This window comes from Poecilia latipinna, unplaced genomic scaffold (assembly GCF_001443285.1).
Source record: "Poecilia latipinna isolate Pla-1442-1.1 unplaced genomic scaffold, P_latipinna-1.0 Scaffold2270, whole genome shotgun sequence".
Taxonomy (NCBI): Eukaryota; Metazoa; Chordata; class Actinopteri; order Cyprinodontiformes; family Poeciliidae; genus Poecilia; species Poecilia latipinna.
In genome coordinates this window covers 30,445-51,117 of record NW_015114886.1, presented here as the reverse complement: position 1 = coordinate 51,117, position 20,673 = coordinate 30,445, and the positions used below count along the sequence as shown (strand labels likewise).

The window sequence follows — 20,673 nt, the reverse complement described above, 5'->3', positions numbered from 1 at the left end:
CGGCTGTGCAGTTGGTTGAAATAATTGATAATATCTATCCGCGATTGAAATAATACAATTTCACTTGATTTTTTATCGTAAAAATAATGAATAATTAATTACTTTTGAAGGAACTTGGTTTACTTTATTTACAGTGGGCGTTACAATTTTTTAAAAAATAGGCCTATAAAGAGTTTTGTCATTTTTTTTAATGGAACGGATTGCTCCCTGAAAATGTATTTTTGAAGGCATAATAAGCTCCACGGTCGGTTTATATCGGCTTAATATTGTTTTAACATCCTCCTACGCCTATTAACTATTCTGTACACCTTTGTTTCACATTAACCCATTCGGTTTTATAGTGCTAACGTGTCTGTTTCTCGTAATTTGTGTTGTTAAACACTTAAAAATGTGAAAACACTGATCAATGTTTTTGTTAAATAGCTTTGTAATGGCATAGCCGTCAATACTAGTTTTAGCCACTAGGTGTTAGTATTTGGTTGTCACATGGTGAAGTTATAAGCATAAGAAGAAATGGTTGTTACATTTTATGTAAATAAAATGGTGGTGAATGGTGAGGTAAAGGGCTTAGTTATTTCCACAATGGAAGACAACAAGTTTATTGGGTAATTGTAATTGTAGATAACCCTTTGCTACAAGAGCCTGAAATACATACAAAGCCTTGGAGGTCCTTGAGCAAGAAAGGTACTTAACGTGTACCTATCAGTTTAATTTTGTGTAAAATAAACTTGTGGAAATGGAGTACATAAAATTGCTAAAATCCCTGGGACCTACATTGTCTTAAATTCAGTCCTATTCAACAGGAAAATTAAAGGAACTTTGCTGTGCTCCATTTAGCCTTCCTGTTATCTGCTGAATGTCTAGTCCTCTCTCACAGTCTGAATACAGAGTAATCATATATCTAAACATGTTGCAGAAATCCTAATAATAATAATAGCTTCTTCTTTGAACTTCATGTACTTTACCTTCCTGATACCAATAATAGCTAACTTTGAGTCTCAGTAACAGTGTCCAAACCAAAGAGTGTTGAAGTTCAGGTGTCTGGCTAATGGCCATCTATGGAGTGTTTGCTGTTGAGAAATCTAGGACTTTTGAGCACTGGTCAAGGACATCAAAGGTAAAAATCGTCAGATGACGGTCACCAGTTCGTTTCTTGGTGCTTCTCCAGTCATTGTGTTCATGAGCTCTTGCTTATCAGAAACCACATATGCCGATGAGTTTTCAGACTAAAACTAAATCAAGTGTCGCAGGCGCATTGTAATGAGAAGAAAACCACAGAAGTTTTTAAGTGTTTTATTCATTCCTTCTGACAATTCATCATCGCAAGAACTTTTTCTTTAATGCAACACACCTGATCAGACACAGGACTCAACAGTGTCCTGTATCGGCCAACTACGTCAATAAGCATGAACTCAGGATATACCTGCACCAATCAGATAGCACTATATACATATGCAATTCAATACCAACAACAATCTACTGTTTGGTTCCCTTTTTATTAGCAAATAGCAAAGAAAAAACAGGCTTTGTTCACGCTCTAACAAGGTGCTCTGTTGATTCAGTGTATTACAATCATTTCAGAAGACACTTTTTAAAACAAAATTCCTCGAAACATCTCCCATTAACTTTGAAATACTTGGCAACTTTTGTCTTTTTTCTTCTTTCCTGAAAACTCGAGCGTGAACAAAACCCACTTCAACAGAAATCAAGTAGACGCTTGGTCAAGGCCATTTCTACCTCTGAGAGCAAACTCTCACGCTAAGGTTAAAGGCAAGCGAAGCAACATTAATCAGAGCCTTATAGTAGGAGATACATGGTCAGTGTATTACATATGATGAAGGCTTAGTCTGCTTACTTATCAGGTGTAAGCCTATGCAGTTAATTAATTCAAAGTGGCTTGATCCTCTAATAACACTGCATACACTGCATTGTACACTGGAGGAGGTGAATAGCAAACAGACACACCATAATGATGTTTGACATCAAAATAAACCAAAAATAATCAAGCTATTGCACAGGTACCCAGATAATCAACTTTGCAAAAAAAGCAAATGTTGGCTGTTTTCACGCATAATACCCAAACATGCACACAAAGCTGATATTTACAGCACAGAATGGCATCATCTACAGCAAAAAAAAGGGGAAAAAACAAAACAAAACAGTAAAACAAACGGGAAAATTAGCTTTTTAGGTGATAAGTGACAGGCAGCCCGCCAAAGTTTGCATCATTTGTAAGAATTTGTTCTTTTTTTTTTTTTGCCTTTGCTCAGGGGATACTAAAAATAACATTAAGAGACATTAACAAATAGCTTGACTGAAAAATCTGCTGGAGTGCTGGTCCAAAAAAATGTTTCAATAGGTGTCTAACGGTTGCCGTCTCTATGGTTTAAAAGGAAAACAAGACAACGTGGTGACACTGTTGCTGATATAAGTTTTCTCATTCATGTGGACGAGGCGAGTCAGAGTGAAAAGTTTGAGGCTCAAACTTTGGCAAGAATCGGCTGCGACTCGTTCCAGCGCTCCGATTTTCATGTGCACAATCTTTGTCATGCATCGACACTCAAGAAATAAATACAATCATGACACCGGTTGTGTCCAAACCATGGCAAACGCTGCGAACTGTGATCCAGTGCAGCGCAGTTACTCAAGAAACATCGTTATTGCACATGCTCGCATGAGAAGCCCCCTGGGGAGTGAGCACGGCCTGGTTCCTCTGGCACACGCAGCTCCCAGTTTTTGTGATTTTGCAAACTTAGAGGACATTGAAAAGGAGGCGTGGGGCTTGGTTGTAGCATCCCTCAACAACAAATAATCTTAGCTATTGGCTTTCTCCACAACGGCTAGCGCACATCGTGCACGGCACATCCCTCCGGCATTTCTTTGCATTGCATTTGTAAAAATTCTAACCTCCTGCCACAAGGAGGAGAGTTGCATTTCAGTGGCAGGTTTAGGGGAAATGAACTTATCTTTGAGTGAACCGTTCGATCGCACACAAACTGATGGGACTTTACATGTGTGCGTCTGTGTGCAGAGTACATCTCAAAAGCCACTTCAAACATACGCAAACCCTCTTTCTCTACAGGCTGTCTGGCTCTGTGTGGGTGCAGATCAGATGAGTATCTGTACCTGAAATATATCAGAAACCCACAAGAAATGTGTGCAATCCTCGAACCAGAGCTAAAGGCATCTAAAGACACTTCGGGACTGTAGGACGCACATCCCTGAAACCATCAGAAGCACTTTTCAATCAGCCCCTCGATCTTACACACAGCAAGCAAACTGCTGACTGTTTCACTCAAAGACAACAACAGAGGTGAACAGGGGTGAGGGGAGGGCCAAGGTGCAGCTTGTACTCTGACTGTATTGTCCAGACGAACAAGGGGCGGCTGGATGGAGAAGAGTGGGCAGGGTCAAATGGGAAGGAGTATGTGATGAGGGAGGGGTCTGTTTAAGCAGAGAGGTCAGACATGGGAGCACTTAGGTTGGTGCTTTGGGAGTCTAAAGCAGACACTGGCTGCTGCGCTTCCTCGTTGCCAGACGCTGAGTGGCTTCTGCTCCGGTGATTCCAGGAAAGCCGCCGCTCATCAGGACACCGCGATCAGGAGGCCGTGCTCTGGCAACACCTCCAAGCTCCTCAGCTGGGGATGACAAGAAAAGCCAAGTATGTTCAATGGTCAGGGCTTGTAAAAAGTGTCCAGGAAAATGGTGTGAAGTTAAAGGGGAAAGGGGTAGTTTGACGCTTTCAGCAACATGTTTACTTTGCTTTTAAGAGGTAAATCTGTTATTTTTCTTTTAAAGTTGTGTGAAAGTAAGAGGTGTTTTAGATCAATCAATCATTTATTGGCATCACTGGCAAAAAAAAAAAGAAGAAATTTAAAATAAAGTCATCTTTTTTATATTATTATCCTACTATCCTTTTCCCGCAATGAAAGATAAATTAATTTTGTGGCTTTTTACACATAAGGAGTACCAATAACAGAAGCTGAGAAAATCATGGTTATGGAAGCATTATGTGAAGAAATATGTCAAAACAACTTAATGTCTAGTTTTATGATCTCTAGTTTTATGATACAAAATAATAAAGAACATAGTTTATATATATATATATATATATAAATAAAAAAGATGGTAAAAATACAGTTCTGAGTTTGTAGGATGTGAAGCAGTGATGTCATTATGACCAAAAAAGGGCAGCTCCAGTTCCTAGAAACGCCTTTGCCAGAACAAGAACTCCATAAACCATCATCTTTGAGATAATGAGAAGCGGAAAGTCTGGGGCGGCATGTACCCGTGTGGCACAACACAAGATGTCAGACAATTACCAGCAGGAGGAGAGGAGGGGGAGGAGCTTAGAGAGGAGAGCCTCAGCTCGTTCTTCTGAGGGATTATAAAGGGGGAGAAAGGAGGAGAGACAAATTCAGAATGAAGGAACAAGGAGACAGTAGTGATGACTTTGTAACACACATTTCAGACATAACAAGTAACCCTGACCACTGCACAAGATGAACATGGAGCACAAACACAGATAATCTAATGTTATCTAACAGAATAATAGAGTGGTTACCTCTAAATTAGTCCTGGCTTTTTTCAGCACATCGCGGGTCCTTGATACTGCAAAAACAACAAAAAAAGAAAGTCAAAAGATTTAGTTCAAGCACATCTAAGGATAAAAACAGTTTGAACTTGTGACATTACAATCACACATTTCCTTGTATTTTACTGGGATTTTATACAATATTCCAACACAAAGTAGCTCACAACGTGAAAAGGAATGACAATAACTCAACGTTTTTATAAACAAGAATAGGAAAACAGTGGTGCACGTTTGCATTTAGTCTGCCACGGTCAAAACACTGTAGAATAAACTTTCACTTCACTTACAGCTGCAAGTCTTTTGGCGTATTGATGTGCTTGTTTTTCCACATTTTCTTGCACAAAGAGATACTTAAAAAAACTCACACTGATTGACGATGAAGTGCTCCATGCTCTCCTTGGTGCGGCTGGTGCTCCTAAGTCTTTGTACTGTCCCTTTAAGAACTTCTTCCTGCTCAGATATACGCAGCTTCAGGGACAAAATCTCCTCCTGCAGGCACTGCTCCTACACACACACACACACACACACACACATACACACACACGCACGCACACACACACACACACACACACACACACACACACACACACACACACACACACACACACACACACAATACTTTTAACATGTTTAATTATACATCAGTAAATTAATTTAATATACGTTCATGTTTCTCAGACCTTCTTAAGGTTTTGGATGGAGGGATCTGTGTTAGGAAGAGCTGCCCTCCAGAACATCTTCAGCAGAGACATGGCCTCCTCCAGGATCTGCCTCAGAGTCTTGGTGTTGGACAGAAGACTCTTCACACATCCATAGTCCACGGCCTGCAAACGCACCTCGTTTAGTTAGGAGTATATCACAGTTTTTTTTACATGACGGAGCGAGCCGGTGATGAGCACAGACCAGGTCGCTGCCCTCTATCTGTTTGCCCTCCAGCAGTGGCGGGGTGAGACAGGCCTGCAAGGTGGCCTCCATGCGCTGGACGAGGCTCCGGCCCTCCAGGACCTGCTGCTGCAACGCGCTGAAGTCATCGACATGGCCAATGGTGTGGCGACCGTTACGGTTTGCAAACGACCCATCTGGTGCCTCCCCTTCCAGTTCTGAGTGAGGGTCAAGAGAGTCTGCTGGAGAAGCAGAGGCGCGTCAGATTGTCTGCAGGCTGTCACGAGAATTTGTTCTTTTTAATGGGAAAGAGAGTTAGCAGAGCTTCGATTTGATCACAACTATACAGAAACAGGCAGATAAAAGTAAAACAAAACGTTATTGTTCTTATTGTTAATAAAGCATGCATAAACTACTGTAATGCAGGAGTGGTTAAGGTCACACCATTAGCAGGGCTATGGCTGTCGTCCAGGTCTGAGTAGGGGGGACCAGGAGATCCACAGTTAAACAAACCGATGTCCCTGACCGGCGGAGACGGCGCCGGGTCTGTGGAGCACACAGACACACACAGAGCAGGCTTGGACACACTGCAGTCCACACACACCACGGCACGCCGAGTGTCACGAGCGAGTCGCTGCGTTTAGAAAGCTCGGTCTCACCGTGCAGCAGCTGTCGTCTGTAGAAGGTTTCCCTCTGAGGGCTGGCGGTCAGCGCGGACAGAGACGGAGCCCGCGGCGACCCCACGCCTAGCTTCTGCTCCAGCTGCTTGTGGAGCTCCAGCTGTTTGAGAGCGCTGTTTTCCTGCACGCTGCTCTGCAGCTGGGCCCGCAGACTCCTGACCTCCCCCAGCAGCTCCCCCAGCTCCACTGGGAAACCCGCCACCTCACACAGATACCCTGAGCAGGAAATATACAGGAAGAAGCTCTGGATGTGGGGCTTGAAGTAGACCTTCAAGGTGTCGTCCTGATTTATTTAAAGTGCCTGGCAAAAATAATTTTGAATTTGCCAGGCATAAACTTTGTTTGAATTTGTGTAATAATTTTTGAGTCTTTAGTGTATTTTGTGTTGTTTTTTTGTGATAGACTAACACAGGGTAGCAGGTAATTCTAAAGAGGGAGGAAAATGATTGACATAAGGCGCAAACTCTAAAAATCTGCCCTTTATTTAAGAGTTTCAAGAAGCCAGACATTATTGTCATAGGCTAGAGTGGCCCAGTCAAAGTCTGGACCTAAATCCAAATGAAAATCTGTGGAAGATTTTAAAAGAAATGCTCACCTGATCAACAGTTTTGATTCTACTTACAATGTATGTGACTTATTTAAAGATATAAGTATAAAGGGGGCTGAATATCACATGAGTGAAAATGCGTTGGTCTACTAGTAAAATGCTTTTCACTTCAAGTTTTATTGGAGTCTTAATCTAATCTGATTTTTGGCCCTCTCTATGCGTATTGGGAGTTGGTATAGTTGTGCCAGTAATGTTTTGGCTAAATATCACTTATAATTTGAGGTTATAACTTGGTAAAATATAAAAAAGCCGAAGTTGTAATTAATGACTCTACCACTAGATGGAGCCACCCACAGGGACATTTACAATAAACTGTAGATACATATTCAAATGTCATCACTAAAATGTGGGTAAAACAAAATGACAGACTGACCTTTGTTAGGCTTGGTGCTGGAACACACTCGGTCATAAACGTGCAGCTCGCTCTGCAGCGAGTGGATCAGTTCTCTGCTCTCACTCAGCTGCTGCTGCAGCAGAGACGTCTCGTGCTGGAGCCTGGCGAGGCGAAGTTTTGTAATTCATAAAAGCAACACAAAACACGCAACGGAGAGAATCGGCGCGGAAAGGAGCGACAGCAACCTGTTGGTTTTGTCCTGGTTGGCCTGTCGCTCCTGCCTCAGAGCGTGGATCTGCTGGCCCTGCTCCTGAGTGTGAGCCTGCAGGCGCCGCAGCTCCTCCTTCCACTGCTCGGCCTCCAGCTCGGCCTGCTTCAGGCGGGTTCTGGCTGCGAACACGGCCTCCCGCAGCTGCGCCACCTCCTCGCTTGTGTCTGACGGCAAGAGCACCCGGCAGCTTTTACGGGAGCAATTCATGAGATGAAAATGAGTTTGTGTTGTTTGGAAGCTTTTCAATGACCGTGCACCTGTGCTGGCCTGCAGGCGAGACTGCAGACTGAGATTTTCCTCTTTCAGGACCCTGATTTCACTAGAAAGCTGGGTGACCGTGTCAAGTCCCTGAATGTAGATGTTTGTTGGTGCTCCTGAAAAGGCAAAGGTGATTATTGTCATTCAGTTGAAAGAAAGAGATGCTTCAGACGCATCCTGCAGACTCTTTACCTCCATCCCGCCCGGTGGAGGCCAGTTTATCTTCCAGCTGCTGCCTGAGCCTCTCATTGGTTCTGATCGACTCCTCCAAGCGCTGACGGAGGCATCTGACCTCTCGGAGGTGCTCCTCGATCAAATTCACTCCTGCGGACAAGCAGTACATCATCAGCTTTGTTTCTCCCTCCAAGATGGCGAAGCCCAGGATACGGGGGTTCACGCCGCTTGCGCTTTTTCAACATTTTGTCACAACACAACCAACATTTTTTTTGTCTGTTTTATCGGAATTACACGTGACAGACAAAAATAAATAAATAAATATTTGAAAGGTTTGACGGCGTGAGTGTGTATGTGGAGCCCTCTAAACATTTACACCTTTCTCTACAGAGAGCCCAGCAAATCTTTCTTGGGGTTAATCTCCGCCATATCTGCGTATCAAAAGAAGAATTTATGCTGCATTCTGCAAACTCATTCTCAGCTGGATTTAATTTCAGACTTTGCATCCCCACAGCATGATGCTGCCATGACCGTGCCTTTCAGTGAGGATGGTGGGTTCAGTTTTGGTGCAGAGCACTTTCTTCTGTTGGTCGATCACCTAAAACTCAGAGTCAGATTTAAAAGGACGTGGGCTGGAAACCGTTTTGGTGCCTTATTAAAAGAACAATTATGTTGCTAATGCAAATTACAGAACATTAACAGGTAGTTCTTTACATAATTAATTATGAAATGATACCAGCTGTAGGTTTAATATGTCCCTTGCCCAGTAGCATCGAGTTGTTCCTCCCAAAAATGACTATAACTTCCTCATTTTCAATACTTGAGTATTGTTTATATGAATTAAAATCCAAATGTATTACTACAGTTTTCCTGATATGAGCAGGCAACTCTTATATAAAATGCAATGTTTGCAAGACTCATTAAAAAAAAAAAAAAATGTGTTGCCTACTGCTCCTGTAAGTCGTTTCTAAAGTCTAACCCAGACCAAAACGGCATTATAGTTCCTGGTTGCCAAGTAACAAAAAGTGACCAAAGTTGTTTTTCCACACCACCGCCTCACCTGTTTGACTGCTTGGTGTTTGGTTTCCAGAAAAGGTCCCGTTTGGCTGAACTAAGCTGTCCACGTCCCACAGAGGCTGCCCTCTCAAAAGACCTGAGTCAGACTTAACGGAGTGGCACTCAGGGATGCCACCCAGCTGGTAGTGTTGAAAGGCATGATGGGATAGCTGGTTGTAGCTGGAGAGGTTGTGCTGGTTGTGCGGGCCAGGCGGAAGGCCGAACAGGGTCGTGTCCTGGGCGACCGGGAATCCTGCAATCAGACGCATGCGGACAGGACGAGAAGAGTGAGCCAGAGACGGAGCGAAAATGTCCAAATCCAAAACATTTCACTTGTGACACGCTCTCTGTGGCCCCTCACCCCTGTTCTGCTCATGCATCTGTCTGTAGAGCATGTCCAGCTCTGGGCGAACAGCGGCAACAGACAGGGCCCTGGGCCGGGGGTCAGAAATGACTTCGTAACCCCAGACGTCAGGGCCGGAGGACACAGAGAGGGAGGAGATGGGTGCACTGAAAGGGGCTGGTGGAGAATGACAGGAAATTAAACATAGCAAACACAAAAGAAGAATTTTTTTTCTTTCTTTTGCAGTGAATCCCATACCTCTAACTGCAGAAGAGCAAAGCATGCTGGGACAGCTGTTGGAAGCCTTGAGGAGGCCACGAAGAGGCGGGAGAGATGGACAGACTAGGGGAGGGTGCATGGAAGATGAAGGGACAGAACGATGCGTATTTCAGGGAGAAAGAGCAAGTCAGTTTAAGAGTTTAAGAGTACCGTCTGGCTGTGACGCGTGGCCTTGCTGCCGGAGCCGCTGCTCCTCCGGGAGCTCTGTGGCTGCCATGTCCGAGCACAGCTCCAAGTCTTCGTTGCTTTGGTACTCATCGGACACCAGGGAGGTCCTGTCCGATTGGTCGGTGGTCTCAGAGAGGGCGTGGCAGCTGGACGGAGTCTCAGGACGCTGGTGGAGCTTGGTGTGGAGTGACTCGATGAGTTTGTCTTTCTGCTGTAGCTCCTTACTCAGCCTGCAAGAAAAAAAGAAAAAAAAAAATTCAGGACATACATTCAAAGCCACTTACTGAACTGAAGTATCTGGAATAACCAAGGAGAGCGGATTAACCTCTAGTCGCCTTCAGCAACACACGCACGCACGCATGCATGCACACACACACACACACACACACACGCACGGACACAAAAAAGGATTGTGAGTATGAAAATCGATGAGATGACGCACCGTAAGGCAAGCAGCTCATGGCCTGTTTTCTCGCTGTGGTTCTCGGTCCCCTCACCTGTGATTAGGAATCAGGAAAGTTGGAACACGTTAAAGGAGCAAAAACTTCAAGGGATGATAAAGTAAATATGGTTCTCCTGCTGGGACACCTGACAGAAAAGTTCTCCTTACGTCCACTTATCTTGGTGAGCACTCTCTGAGCCAGGGCGCTGCTCTGAGCCAGCTGCTCCCTGAAGCTCTGACCCATGTAGTAATCGACGTCGTTGGCCCGCAGGAGCTCTTCAAAAGCCTGAGGACAGTTAGGGAGCGAGTATGAAAGTGTAAACATGAAATCTTCTCTCTGTTGTAGAAGACGGAAGAAATTTGGCGGAAACAATGAGAAGCTGCGGCACCTTGGTAGTGTCCCCCAGGTGTTGCGTCAGGATGTGGCAGACCCCCTGGCCCTCTCTCATCCTCTGCCTGAGGTGGGACAGTTCACGAGCCTGAGCCTGGATCAGAGAGTTGTACTTCCTAAGGAGAGGAAGGTTTGACGTGAACCGCTGTGTGGCTTAGAGATAACAGTTTTCTGAGTCTTATGACTGAACTCATGAGCATCTGCTGACAAACTCTAGGGAATAGAGAAAGTGCATCTGCCCAAGTGAAAATGTGCTTCTCGCTGTAAGAACTTCTCCCTACTTCAGTCTATGTTATCTCACCCAGGCCAGGTGGCACATTTCCCCTCTTCCGGTTGACCTTTGCCCTCTGCAGCAGTGGTTTTCAGCTGAGCCTCAAGCGACGCGACTCGCTCCATGAGCTCCTGCAGCTCCCTGCTGTGCCCGGAGCTGGAGCGGACTCCCTGCGTGTCTGACATCCAGCCTTCATCTTCCTCCGCTGCACTGGGGCCCGCCGACCTCTCAAACGCCCAGTTGACCTGAAAGGTGGGCATCAAACGGAGCAGCTAGTGGGAGGAAAACTCCTTTGGTCAGTCTGAGCGTCAAACCATTAGAATTAAGAGACATCATTGAACTGTTTTAGAAAATCACTTAAACAACAATTAATCAAAACTGCATTCATGTTTTAAATGGACGTCTATGAATTACAAATGTTTTAAAAAGTTAGTTTTTTAATTCACTTGAGTGAATTTGGTTCCTCCCACCTTCTTCAAATTAAATGACATCGGTGTGAAATGTTTGTGCTGCAAAAATGTTTGTTCAGTGATATTCATAAATGTCTCCAAAGGTCATCGAAGGTCAACTACCTCGTCTACATTTACGAAATCAAACGAAATATGGTGTCAGTCAACTATGTTATGCAAGATGTTTAATATTCACACTTTTGTTTTAAGTTTCCAGAGGTCACCACAGACCAGATCCGCTTCTCCTCACCCACATGAACAAAATCAAGGAAAAAATCCTGCAGGGTGATGTGTTGGTCACCTTGCGTGGCGTGCGCTCCAGGCTGGAGGCGTAGTCGCTGGTGGCGGACAGAGAGCGGACGCGCAGCTGCAGTCCGCGGATCACCTTGTGGCAGCGGGTCAGCTGGGAGCGCAGATCCCGGATCAGATGCTGGAGAGACGCAGACTCGTCCCCCGTGTTGTAAGCCCCTCTGCTCACGCTACAGTTCCCGCCGTACCAGCCGCCGCCCGCACCCTCACAGTCCTGAGGCTGGGACAGCGACGTGCACATCTCCAAGTCGTCAAACTCTGATCGGACGACAAAGGACGAGGCGCAATGAAGCCCGACAAGTCAGGAGGCGGTTGAGAATGAACGTTTTGGTCTCCGGGAAGACGGGTCTGTGTGTGTGTGTGTGTGTGTGTGTGTGGATCACCTGGACTGCTGGCGTCTTCCCTCTCGGCTTCGTTCTCACTGCGGCCGCAGGTCTCGTAGCCGAGATCCTGGAGATCCACCTGCACCTGCTTACTGGCCTGCTGCACGGACGTTTCTGCTGCAATAACACAGGAGCAGCCACAACCTGATTGTGTTTTTCAGCATAACCTGGTCTTCCACACAGGTGGTGTCACAGACGGACACCAGGGGGCGCTAGACCACCTGTTCTGAAAAAGTTCTTTTTTACAGTGCTGTGTGCGGCCTTTAATAAACCTCACACTATTAAGGCAGTTGGCGGTTCCAAGGTGACCTTTTTTTTATACTTGCACACCCGCTCCCCAAAATGTCCGCGCATGTCCCTCTGCTTACAAATGACAAACTCACTTAGCAGATCTCTGTAGTCCTTGAGCTGCTCGGCCTGAGCCTGGACGGTGGCTTCGGACACCATCAGCCTCTCTTTCAGCTCTCTGTTCTCCTGCAGGCTCAGGCTCAGGTCAGAGCGAAGACGAGCCGCCTGCTCCCGGAGACCCTCCTCTATATCCTGCCAAATCGCTGCGGCCTCACTGCCACTGCCGGCGGACTCCACCGTCTGCAACAGGGCGGAGATTCAGCAACGAAACAGGTTCAGATGTGCGCCGCTGTGGCTGTCTACATCACTGACTGAAAATTGGGAATTTTTACGTAAAAAAGTTTTTAAAACGTAAAATTTTAAAGGTTAACATTACACAGGATATATCAACAAGTTTTGCGACGCACAGAATTCACCTAAAATTAATTTTATAGATAAAGTGGGGGAAATACATTCCTAATTAATTTATTGAACTTTATTTTTTTTAAGTTTCTGGACCATAAAAAAATTAATGGAAATGGCTTGCATGTCATAGACAAACACAATGTGGCACATTTAAGTGAAAAGGAATGAAAATTATTCTTCGTTGTGCTGAAACATGGTGGAGGCAGCATCATGCTGTGGGAATATTTTACTAAAGGGTCGGGAAAGCAAATCAAAAACCTGAATGAAGACAATCTCCATCCAATCTGACTGAACTTGAACTTGTTTGAAAAGCAGAATTGGCCATAAATGTACACTGGGGCAAGTTGCTTCTTGAGGTACAGACTCAGCAAAGTTGACTAAAAAAAAAAAAAAACGCATGTCACACCTTTCTGTTTTTTTATTTGTTTAAAAAAAATATATATAAAAGTGATGCCTCTTTTCCCTCACAGATTTTTATGCTGGTTAGTGTTGGTCACATAAGATTAAAATAAAATAAAAGGAAGTTTGTGACTTTCAAAAAGTTCACAGGGTGTGAAAACTTTTCCAGTACACTGTGAAATACATTTAGTCGTGCCCTGAGTTGTAGCCAGATAAAATCCCCTTGTGATTGTGTAGGATTACAAATTCAGAAGTTTTTTGATGGCTAACAATTGCTGTTAAAGTAAATGTGAATAAAATATCACCGTCTCAGCCTGTCTGGACTTCAGGTCCAGCGAGCTCGGCCTCATGCAGTGCCTCTTCCCCGACTCGGCGCTCAGACTAGAGGGACCTCGCTTCCCCGACACCACTGGAGACGATTCAAACTCTTCATCGTCCTCCTCGGCGCTGCTCCTCTCCCTCTCCTCCCGTCGGCTCAGTTTGGTCTCTGCGTTCCTCCTCTGCCCCCCCGCTCTTGGACACCCCTGGCTTTCTCTCAGAGCCTCGTTCTCCTGCTGCAACCTCTGCAAGGCGCTCCTACAGCAAGTAAAGAAAAAAAACAAAACAAACACAGAGCCACCAGAAAAAAAAAGATGATGAATCCACACAGAGGAAGAGGAAAGTAAAATATAAAAAAAGTTTCAGGAAATCTGAGGAGATTCTGAAACGTCCACCTCATGTCAGATAAAGACGCGTATCCATCCTCTTCCAGCTGCGACTGCACTTCTTCAAGCTGAGCATCTAGGGTCCTCTTGGCTCCTTCAAGCTGCTTTAGGTGGTGCACCGTCTCCTCTACCAGTCGCCCGGACTCATCACCGGCTCTCTGAGGCTTCGCTGAGGCCTAACGGGACAGGAACGCGTCCATTTTGTTCTCAGAAAAGCCAAAAAAAATTTTTTTCTGAAAGGGATGAAAATGGGCTTTTACCTGAGTGGAGTTCAGGCTGTTATCCTCCTCCTCCTCTATGCTGTCAGTGAACTCCTCGCTGCTGACATCTTCATCGTCTACCTCCTCCTCCTCCTCCTCTTCTGAGCTGAACTCTGGAAGCACAATAACCATGTAAGGGCAACATCCACTTCCTCTGGCTCTGTTATGTAATAAGTTTTTCTTTCTGTTCTTTGTTTTGCTCCTGCATCACCACTCCATTCCACAGACGTCTCGGCTCTAAACCACCTCACTGGGAGTCATGGGACTGGAGGGAAATGTTATGTCATGTTTTGTTAGCCAACTTATAAGGCCATGCAGGTTTGGACATTTGAAGAACTCTGTGCTCGCTGCTCATCACATTTAATAGATTTAGATTTTTACTGACGTATTGAGGGTAATAATCCAAGGAGTAAGAGAGGAACTGGAGAAGACTTTTGCTTTGCAGGAAACAAGCGGTTCAGTGGAAAGTGACTCAGCAGGAAATAGATGCACGCATTCGTTCCTGCTGACCAAACAGACTCGCACGCCACAAAGTGTCCAGTGAGAGTCGCAGGTTTGTTTTTAGATATTCAGAGCATTTTAGGGCCAGTTGATCAAATCACTTACTATCAGAAAAAGTTGTTTCTTTATCTGTAAACAAGTGTAAGGGGAGGGTTTGTGACAGGGCAGCCAACTCACACAGCCAAATATTTATTGATTGAACAATGCTCTGTGGGCACTGAAGAGGGCTGAATGTGGGGCTCTGTTGCTGCTGTGGCTCCACAGACTCAGTGTGTTTAAATCATACAAGTTTTTATAGCAAAGAAGTGATCGTTTCTATTTTATTATCAAAGATCCTACAAAAATCAGGAATAACATTATGACTACCAGCCTAATAATAAGTCACTCTCTGTCCAAGCATCAAAGTCTTTAATAATTATTGACTTAAAATAACCTCTCATGTCTCACTGAGAAGTTACTTGTAAGTTAGCGTTGTCATATTTCAAGCCAAACCTTTGCTCCTCACTTACATCTGCCCCTGAATATGTTCTTCCTTGGATTATTAGTTTTGGATAGTCTACAGACTGGGACCACGCCACCAGAGCTGCAGTACCAGAGGGGCTTTGACCCAGCTGTCAAACTCGCTCACATCCTTCCCTTCCCCGTTTTTCCTGATGCGAGGGCAAAATGTTAACTTGTTGCCCGTTACGTTCCAATGAAGGGATAACTAGTTGTTCTCAGTGGTCATAATGTTATGCCTGATGTGTATATATATATATATTCCTTATTTGCAGAATGGGAATATGAAACAGGGTGTTAGAGTCAGAACGGTCATGCAAACAGGACAACCATGCCACAGTTTCATGCACCAGGAAGCAAAGAGATGGAGGGAAGTTTAAATTCGGACAAGAACGTATTTTCATTTAGTGTTCGTGGATCCATTGTTTTTTTGTTTTTTTACAAAAATGAAACAAAATTCAGAAAACTTGATTCAGTTGTAAGATTTCAAACAGAAAATCCCTTTGAGGTTGGATCTAAGGAGAGGTAACCAAGGACCATTTTGTAGATTTATCTTTTGGCATGTAGTATTTTTTATAACAACTTTCTAATTAAACACAATAAAAAATAAGTCAATACCAGAGGTCCTTTTGACAAAAAACAGTACATTTATTTTTATTGCATTAAAAAAAAGAAAAGAAAAAAAAAAAATCAAAAATGTTGACATTTATTCCACCTCTCAGGCAAGATGAGGTTTCCTGGAATATGTCCTCTACCGATATTAATTTCTAACGGGCAGGCAACGTTTCACATCTGGATATTGCTCACTACAACACAGAACTGATGAGCACATGTTGCAAAATGATGCATTTATTAAAATAGTGACATTACTTTTCTATCTGAAGCAGTACCTACCAGCTTATATTTAGACTAAATATATATATATATATATAAAAAAAAACTGGAGCAAAGCAGGTTTTACGTTACAGAGCGCTGAAGAAAAAAAAAAAAGCTGAAGCTTAAGGTTAACCCTCAAGAGTTGAAATCCTACGCCATCTTCGTCAAATGCAGACACACGGATGACATAAAACAAACGATGGATGGTGAGACGTTTCACTGTAAGGCGCGAGATTGAGAGTCTCCACAAGACGAAACTTCACTGTGCAACAACACGGCCGGCGAGACACGGCAATGCGGAGCAAACCAAACTGCGGAGCAGGCAGTTACCAGAAACAACGGAAAACACATCCACACAATGATCACAGAATATATTATATATATATATATATAGATAAAAGCTCTGAGGTGCACATATTTCGTTTCAGAGAGGTTAATGTGAACAGAGCCTGTTCTGTGAGTAGAGCTGGTGCTGACTGGGCAGAGCTGCCTCCAGACTGAGGGTCAGACTCTCTTCTTCGCGGTTCTCTCTTTAGAAATTCAGCCGTTTCTCGGACCCTCAGACCTTAGAGGCAGCTCTGTCTCACTTTTAAGACTTTCACTCTGAAGAGCTGAGCGTCAGGGCAGCGTTAGTGAGTGGCCGGCTGCAGCCGTGGAGGCTAGTCCCCGCCATTCCCACCTCCAAACTCAGGCTGCCTTTTAGCTGCCCGCTCCAGTGCCAGGGCCATCCTACGGGTCCTGGACAGAACCTCCTCCAGCTGCCCTCGAAGCGCCTGAACCGAGTCTAGTTCGGTGTGCAGGGTCTGGATCTTCTCTGTGCTGCTGTTGCTGTCGAAAAAAAAAAAAAAATGAAAAAAAAAAAAAATGTTAAAAAAAAACATAAAATCCAAAAAGAAGACATTTTGTATTTGCAGAGATGAAAGCATCCCTCCTCCCCCACTTACCCATCACTTCTGCTAAGCTGGGTCAGATTTTGGTATAGCCTCTTTTCTGTCCTCAGGGCATCATTCAGCTTGTTGTACTCAGACACCAGCTGCTCTAGCACACACTGGAAACCAGAGGTAGAGGTTAAAAATAAACAGTGCTCTGCAAAAGTTGTTTTCACCCACCATTTTGTAACATCACAACCACAAACGTAAATGTATTTTCTTCTGATTTCACATGATACACAAACACAAAGCAGCTCATGATGATCTCAAGTCCAGTCTCAAGTCTTTTGCAGTTTTTTCTCTTCAGAATTTCTCGATATTTAGTTTCCATCAACTGCGTAATTGGAGTTGTATAGGGGTTGAATGGAAATGCATGCCATATTCTTTTATTTAAAAAAAAAAAAGGCCATTCATTGATACATATTCTTTTAGTTCTAAAATACATGCCCCTTTGCATCTGACTTTGCTATAAATACCAATAAAATGTGTCAAATTCTGTGGTTATGTGAATAAAACTATGAATAAATCCACATAGTGCAAAAGGATAAAAATGGAAAAATGACTTGTTTCCTCTAATTGACGCACTCTTACTTGCTGATGAGCTCCGTCTTTTGTCGCCGCATTCTGAGTCTGCCGATGGGCCAGAGAGGAGCGCAGGTCAGCGATCTCCTTCTGCATCAAGAGAACGACTCCGTGTAAAAAAAAAAAATATATCGCAAACGTGACTTTGGTGCAGCATCTCGGAGTTTCAGACGAAGATACCTGAGCCTCCTTCTCCTTCCTCAACACCAGCTGGATCTCGTCCTTCAGAGCCTTCACTTCGGCCTCCCTCTCCTCCTGCATGGCCTCCTCCTGTTCCTGGATCAGCTCCTGACACAAAGTGTACCGTGGCGTAAGATTAGGAACGTAGAAGACAAGGTGAGGAGGGAAAACCAAAGAGCGAAGGATCAGCAGGTACCTTAATAAAGGCTTCCTTCTCCTTGAGCAGGCTTCGCAGATGCTCCGCCTCTCCTCCCGTCTCCCTCTCCCGTTCTCGCCTCAGCTCGCTCAGCTCCTGCTCCGTCTGTGTCAGCTGCTTGCGAAGTTCCTGCTGCTCGTTTGTCCGCTCGGTGATCACCAAGGAGAGCCTGTACGAGTAATCCTGAAAGAAATAAAGGACGGAGAGATTTTTCTTAAGATTTCTTTTTTTCTTTTTTTTTTTTAGCGCCGATCTATCCGCTTAGGTGCATTTTCTTTCCATCTGCACTGCCAACCTGGAGGTACTGGTCTTTGGAGCTGAGCGTGCTGAGCAGATCCAGGACCTGCGCTTGGTGCTCGTCGGTCTGCCGGGTGCGGTCGGACAGCAGCTCCTGGAACAGTTTCTCTTTAAGGGCCAGCCGAGCCTTCAGCTCCTCCACGACCCCCGTGGGGCCGGCCTGGACCCGGGCAACGAGGGTGGTCGTTAGATCCTGCGCGTGGTACACAAAACAGAAAGCGGCGTCGGCAAAAGTAAAACCGGCAGCACAGGTTTGGGCAGCCAGCAGCGCCCGTATGACGGAGGACGTGTTGGGCGTTACCTGCATCTCCTGGCTGCGCGCCTGCAGGGCCGCCTGCAGCTGGTGGATGATGGTGTCCTTCTCCCTCAGAGCCGTTGTCTCCTTCTCCTCGCTCTTCTGCTTGAGCCACTGCAGGTTCCTGTAGGCCTCCGCTGCCTGCTCCAACTCCAGCTCCTTGCTGCGCACCAGAGCGTCCAAACTCTGGCGGTGGAGGAAAAACAAGCCCACACGGATTCATTCGTACAGACAGCGAGAAAAAAAACAAACAGCTCTGACATTTGCCGATGAGCGTACCGTGATGGTTTCCTCGTTGTTGGACAGGATGCAGCGGAGCCTCTCCAGGTCGCGCTCCTTCTCCCTGAGGGCGAGCTGCAGCGCCCTCACCTGGCCCTCGCGCTCCTCCAGACAGTGGAACTTGTCATCGATGGAGCGCTGCGAGCAGAAAACCAATTACTTATTGGGTGCAACTCCAGAACGTTGTGCTTCTTTTGGAATAAGAAACAAGAATAAACATAAATAAACAGATAAAAAAAAAAAAAGAAAAGTACCAAACACCCTTTAAATATTCTGTTGTTCTGATCTTTAAGTTTCTATGGCCGACTGAAGCCTACCGAGTGAACGGTCCGCCCACGTTCAGCCGTGACGCTCATATCACAGGTCGCAAAGTTTACTACAAAGGCTTTCTGTGATATAAAAGCTAATTAACATTTTTAAAAGGGAGGAGGAATGATTGTCATGCAATTTTCTAAGAGGCGTTTGTGTGGCTGCTTTACCTCCAGAGCTTGGTCTCTCTCCTTAATCCGCTCCCTCAGCTTCTCTAGCAGAGCATCTCTTGGCTTGGAGCTTTTTGTCGACTCCAACATGTCACAGTACTCCTGAAGGCAGCAACAGCAAAGATCAACGCCCGCTCCGTGAAGCGTATGATAATGAGCGCCTGTGTCTTTGTGTGCGTGATCCTACCTGCAGCTGCCGCTCCTTGTCCTGCAGGGAGCGCTCGAGCTGAGCAATGATCCCGTCTTTCTCCTGCGTCACTGCCGTCTTCTCTGCCTCGCATTCCTTCAGAGCCGCTTCTCTGGTTTGAAGCTCGGAGCGAATCTTCTGCAGAGCACCGCGCAGGTCCTGCGGCGGGAACAGGAGTGATTACACACACGCACGCACGCGCGCGCCTCGTGCATCCGGGTATAAAAGCGGCACATGAACGGCCGCGCTGACCTGGTTGTGTTTTTCTGTGACCCCCCTGTGCTGCAGTTCCTCTTGTAGGTCGGAGCTGAGCCGGTCCTTGAACCTCAGCAGGTCGTCGCCTTGCCTTTGGCTCTGCCTTAGACTCCTCTGGCTGGCCTCCAGCTCCAGACCCAGAGAGAACAGAGAGCTCTGCACCCGGACCAGCTCACCCTGCAGCTGGCCGAGCGTCAGGGACTCGCTCATCCCCGCGGGAGTCTTGAGAAAATACGAACGATCAGGCTCCGCATCTTAACCACGAGATTCTGGGTCGGGAGACGTGACATAAGACACGCAGCGGGTCTCACCTGGCTCTGAGTGAGCTGGTTACGATGGGCCAGTTCTTGCAGCTTGCACATAGTGCTGTTCTGGCCTTCGATCAGATGGTACAGCTCCTGGGCCTTCAGAGAGACGAGGAAAACAGGAGTCAGCTCACTTAAAAGAAAAAAATGTTTCAGATTTCTACGTCTGCAAACACGGACCTCGCTGTCTTTGGTGGTGATGGACTCTGTGAGGCCCTGAATGGTTCTTTCCTGACTCTGGGCCGCCTGTCGGAGCGAACGCAGCTCACACTCCATCTCGGTCAGCTTCTCCTGCAGCTTCTAGGAATGGAGAAAAAAATAAATAAATCAGACCTGCAGTGTGATTAAAATGTAGCTATTTTTAACATGCCTCACCATGTTGTTGGCCTCGCTCTCCTGGATCTTTGCCTGCAGGGATTGGACCTGGAGCTGGGCCTTCTGCAGCTCGCTGACGCACTGACCCGCCGCACATTCGTACTGGTTGAGCTGACTCTGCTGCTCCTCAACGAGGCTCTGAAGATTATATTAAACCCGATTTATTTGCAATCAACTCGTCGTTTTGTTTCATATTCGTATAAAAGTGTAAAGATATACATTTTTACTTTTCAGGACATTACTGTGGTTCATTCAGGCTGGAGATAACAGGGGAACATCAAAGGCTAATAATCTCTTTGAGCTTTCAATCTCCGTCACAGAATGTGCTGAATTAAGACATTTTGACCATTAAAGGTCCTCCTTCCTCTTGAGAACGCAGAGACTGCTGTTCTAGTACTGACTGATCACAGCTGAGTTTTCACAGATTCACCT

The 20,673-nt window shown here is 45.5% G+C and overlaps 1 protein-coding gene across 12 annotated transcripts in view; it reads right to left on the bottom strand.

Annotated features, from left to right (window-relative positions):
• Nucleotides 1–2,245: 2,245 nt before the first annotated feature.
• LOC106937069 (myomegalin) overlaps nt 2,246–20,673 on the bottom strand; it is a 48,835-nt gene continuing 30,407 nt past the window's right edge. For 2 of the 12 annotated variants that reach the window (XM_015018401.1, XM_015018389.1), the window contains 40 exons: nt 20,242–20,379; nt 20,047–20,166; nt 19,873–19,965; nt 19,559–19,783; nt 19,307–19,465; nt 19,120–19,221; nt 18,623–18,778; nt 18,368–18,547; nt 18,065–18,259; nt 17,770–17,952; nt 17,574–17,681; nt 17,397–17,483; nt 16,827–16,930; nt 16,562–16,710; nt 14,008–14,120; nt 13,757–13,923; nt 13,349–13,619; nt 12,275–12,479; nt 11,892–12,008; nt 11,501–11,766; nt 10,781–10,995; nt 10,478–10,595; nt 10,257–10,374; nt 10,089–10,143; nt 9,629–9,876; nt 9,458–9,541; nt 9,218–9,376; nt 8,861–9,109; nt 7,819–7,950; nt 7,626–7,742; nt 7,343–7,532; nt 7,137–7,258; nt 6,136–6,372; nt 5,921–6,022; nt 5,498–5,718; nt 5,275–5,418; nt 4,960–5,098; nt 4,565–4,611; nt 4,323–4,377; nt 2,246–3,638 (listed from right to left, as the gene is read on the bottom strand). In XM_015018401.1, coding sequence (XP_014873887.1) covers nt 3,499–3,638; nt 4,323–4,377; nt 4,565–4,611; nt 4,960–5,098; nt 5,275–5,418; nt 5,498–5,718; nt 5,921–6,022; nt 6,136–6,372; nt 7,137–7,258; nt 7,343–7,532; nt 7,626–7,742; nt 7,819–7,950; nt 8,861–9,109; nt 9,218–9,376; nt 9,458–9,541; nt 9,629–9,876; nt 10,089–10,143; nt 10,257–10,374; nt 10,478–10,595; nt 10,781–10,995; nt 11,501–11,766; nt 11,892–12,008; nt 12,275–12,479; nt 13,349–13,619; nt 13,757–13,923; nt 14,008–14,120; nt 16,562–16,710; nt 16,827–16,930; nt 17,397–17,483; nt 17,574–17,681; nt 17,770–17,952; nt 18,065–18,259; nt 18,368–18,547; nt 18,623–18,778; nt 19,120–19,221; nt 19,307–19,465; nt 19,559–19,783; nt 19,873–19,965; nt 20,047–20,166; nt 20,242–20,379 — 6,030 coding nt within the window. In that variant the 3' untranslated portion in view covers nt 2,246–3,498. The remainder of the gene's footprint in view (nt 3,639–4,322; nt 4,378–4,564; nt 4,612–4,959; nt 5,099–5,274; nt 5,419–5,497; nt 5,719–5,920; nt 6,023–6,135; nt 6,373–7,136; nt 7,259–7,342; nt 7,533–7,625; nt 7,743–7,818; nt 7,951–8,860; nt 9,110–9,217; nt 9,377–9,457; nt 9,542–9,628; nt 9,877–10,088; nt 10,144–10,256; nt 10,375–10,477; nt 10,596–10,780; nt 10,996–11,500; nt 11,767–11,891; nt 12,009–12,274; nt 12,480–13,348; nt 13,620–13,756; nt 13,924–14,007; nt 14,121–16,561; nt 16,711–16,826; nt 16,931–17,396; nt 17,484–17,573; nt 17,682–17,769; nt 17,953–18,064; nt 18,260–18,367; nt 18,548–18,622; nt 18,779–19,119; nt 19,222–19,306; nt 19,466–19,558; nt 19,784–19,872; nt 19,966–20,046; nt 20,167–20,241; nt 20,380–20,673) is intronic. The other 10 variants (XM_015018390.1, XM_015018393.1, XM_015018394.1 and 7 more) reach the window with 10 other exon arrangements.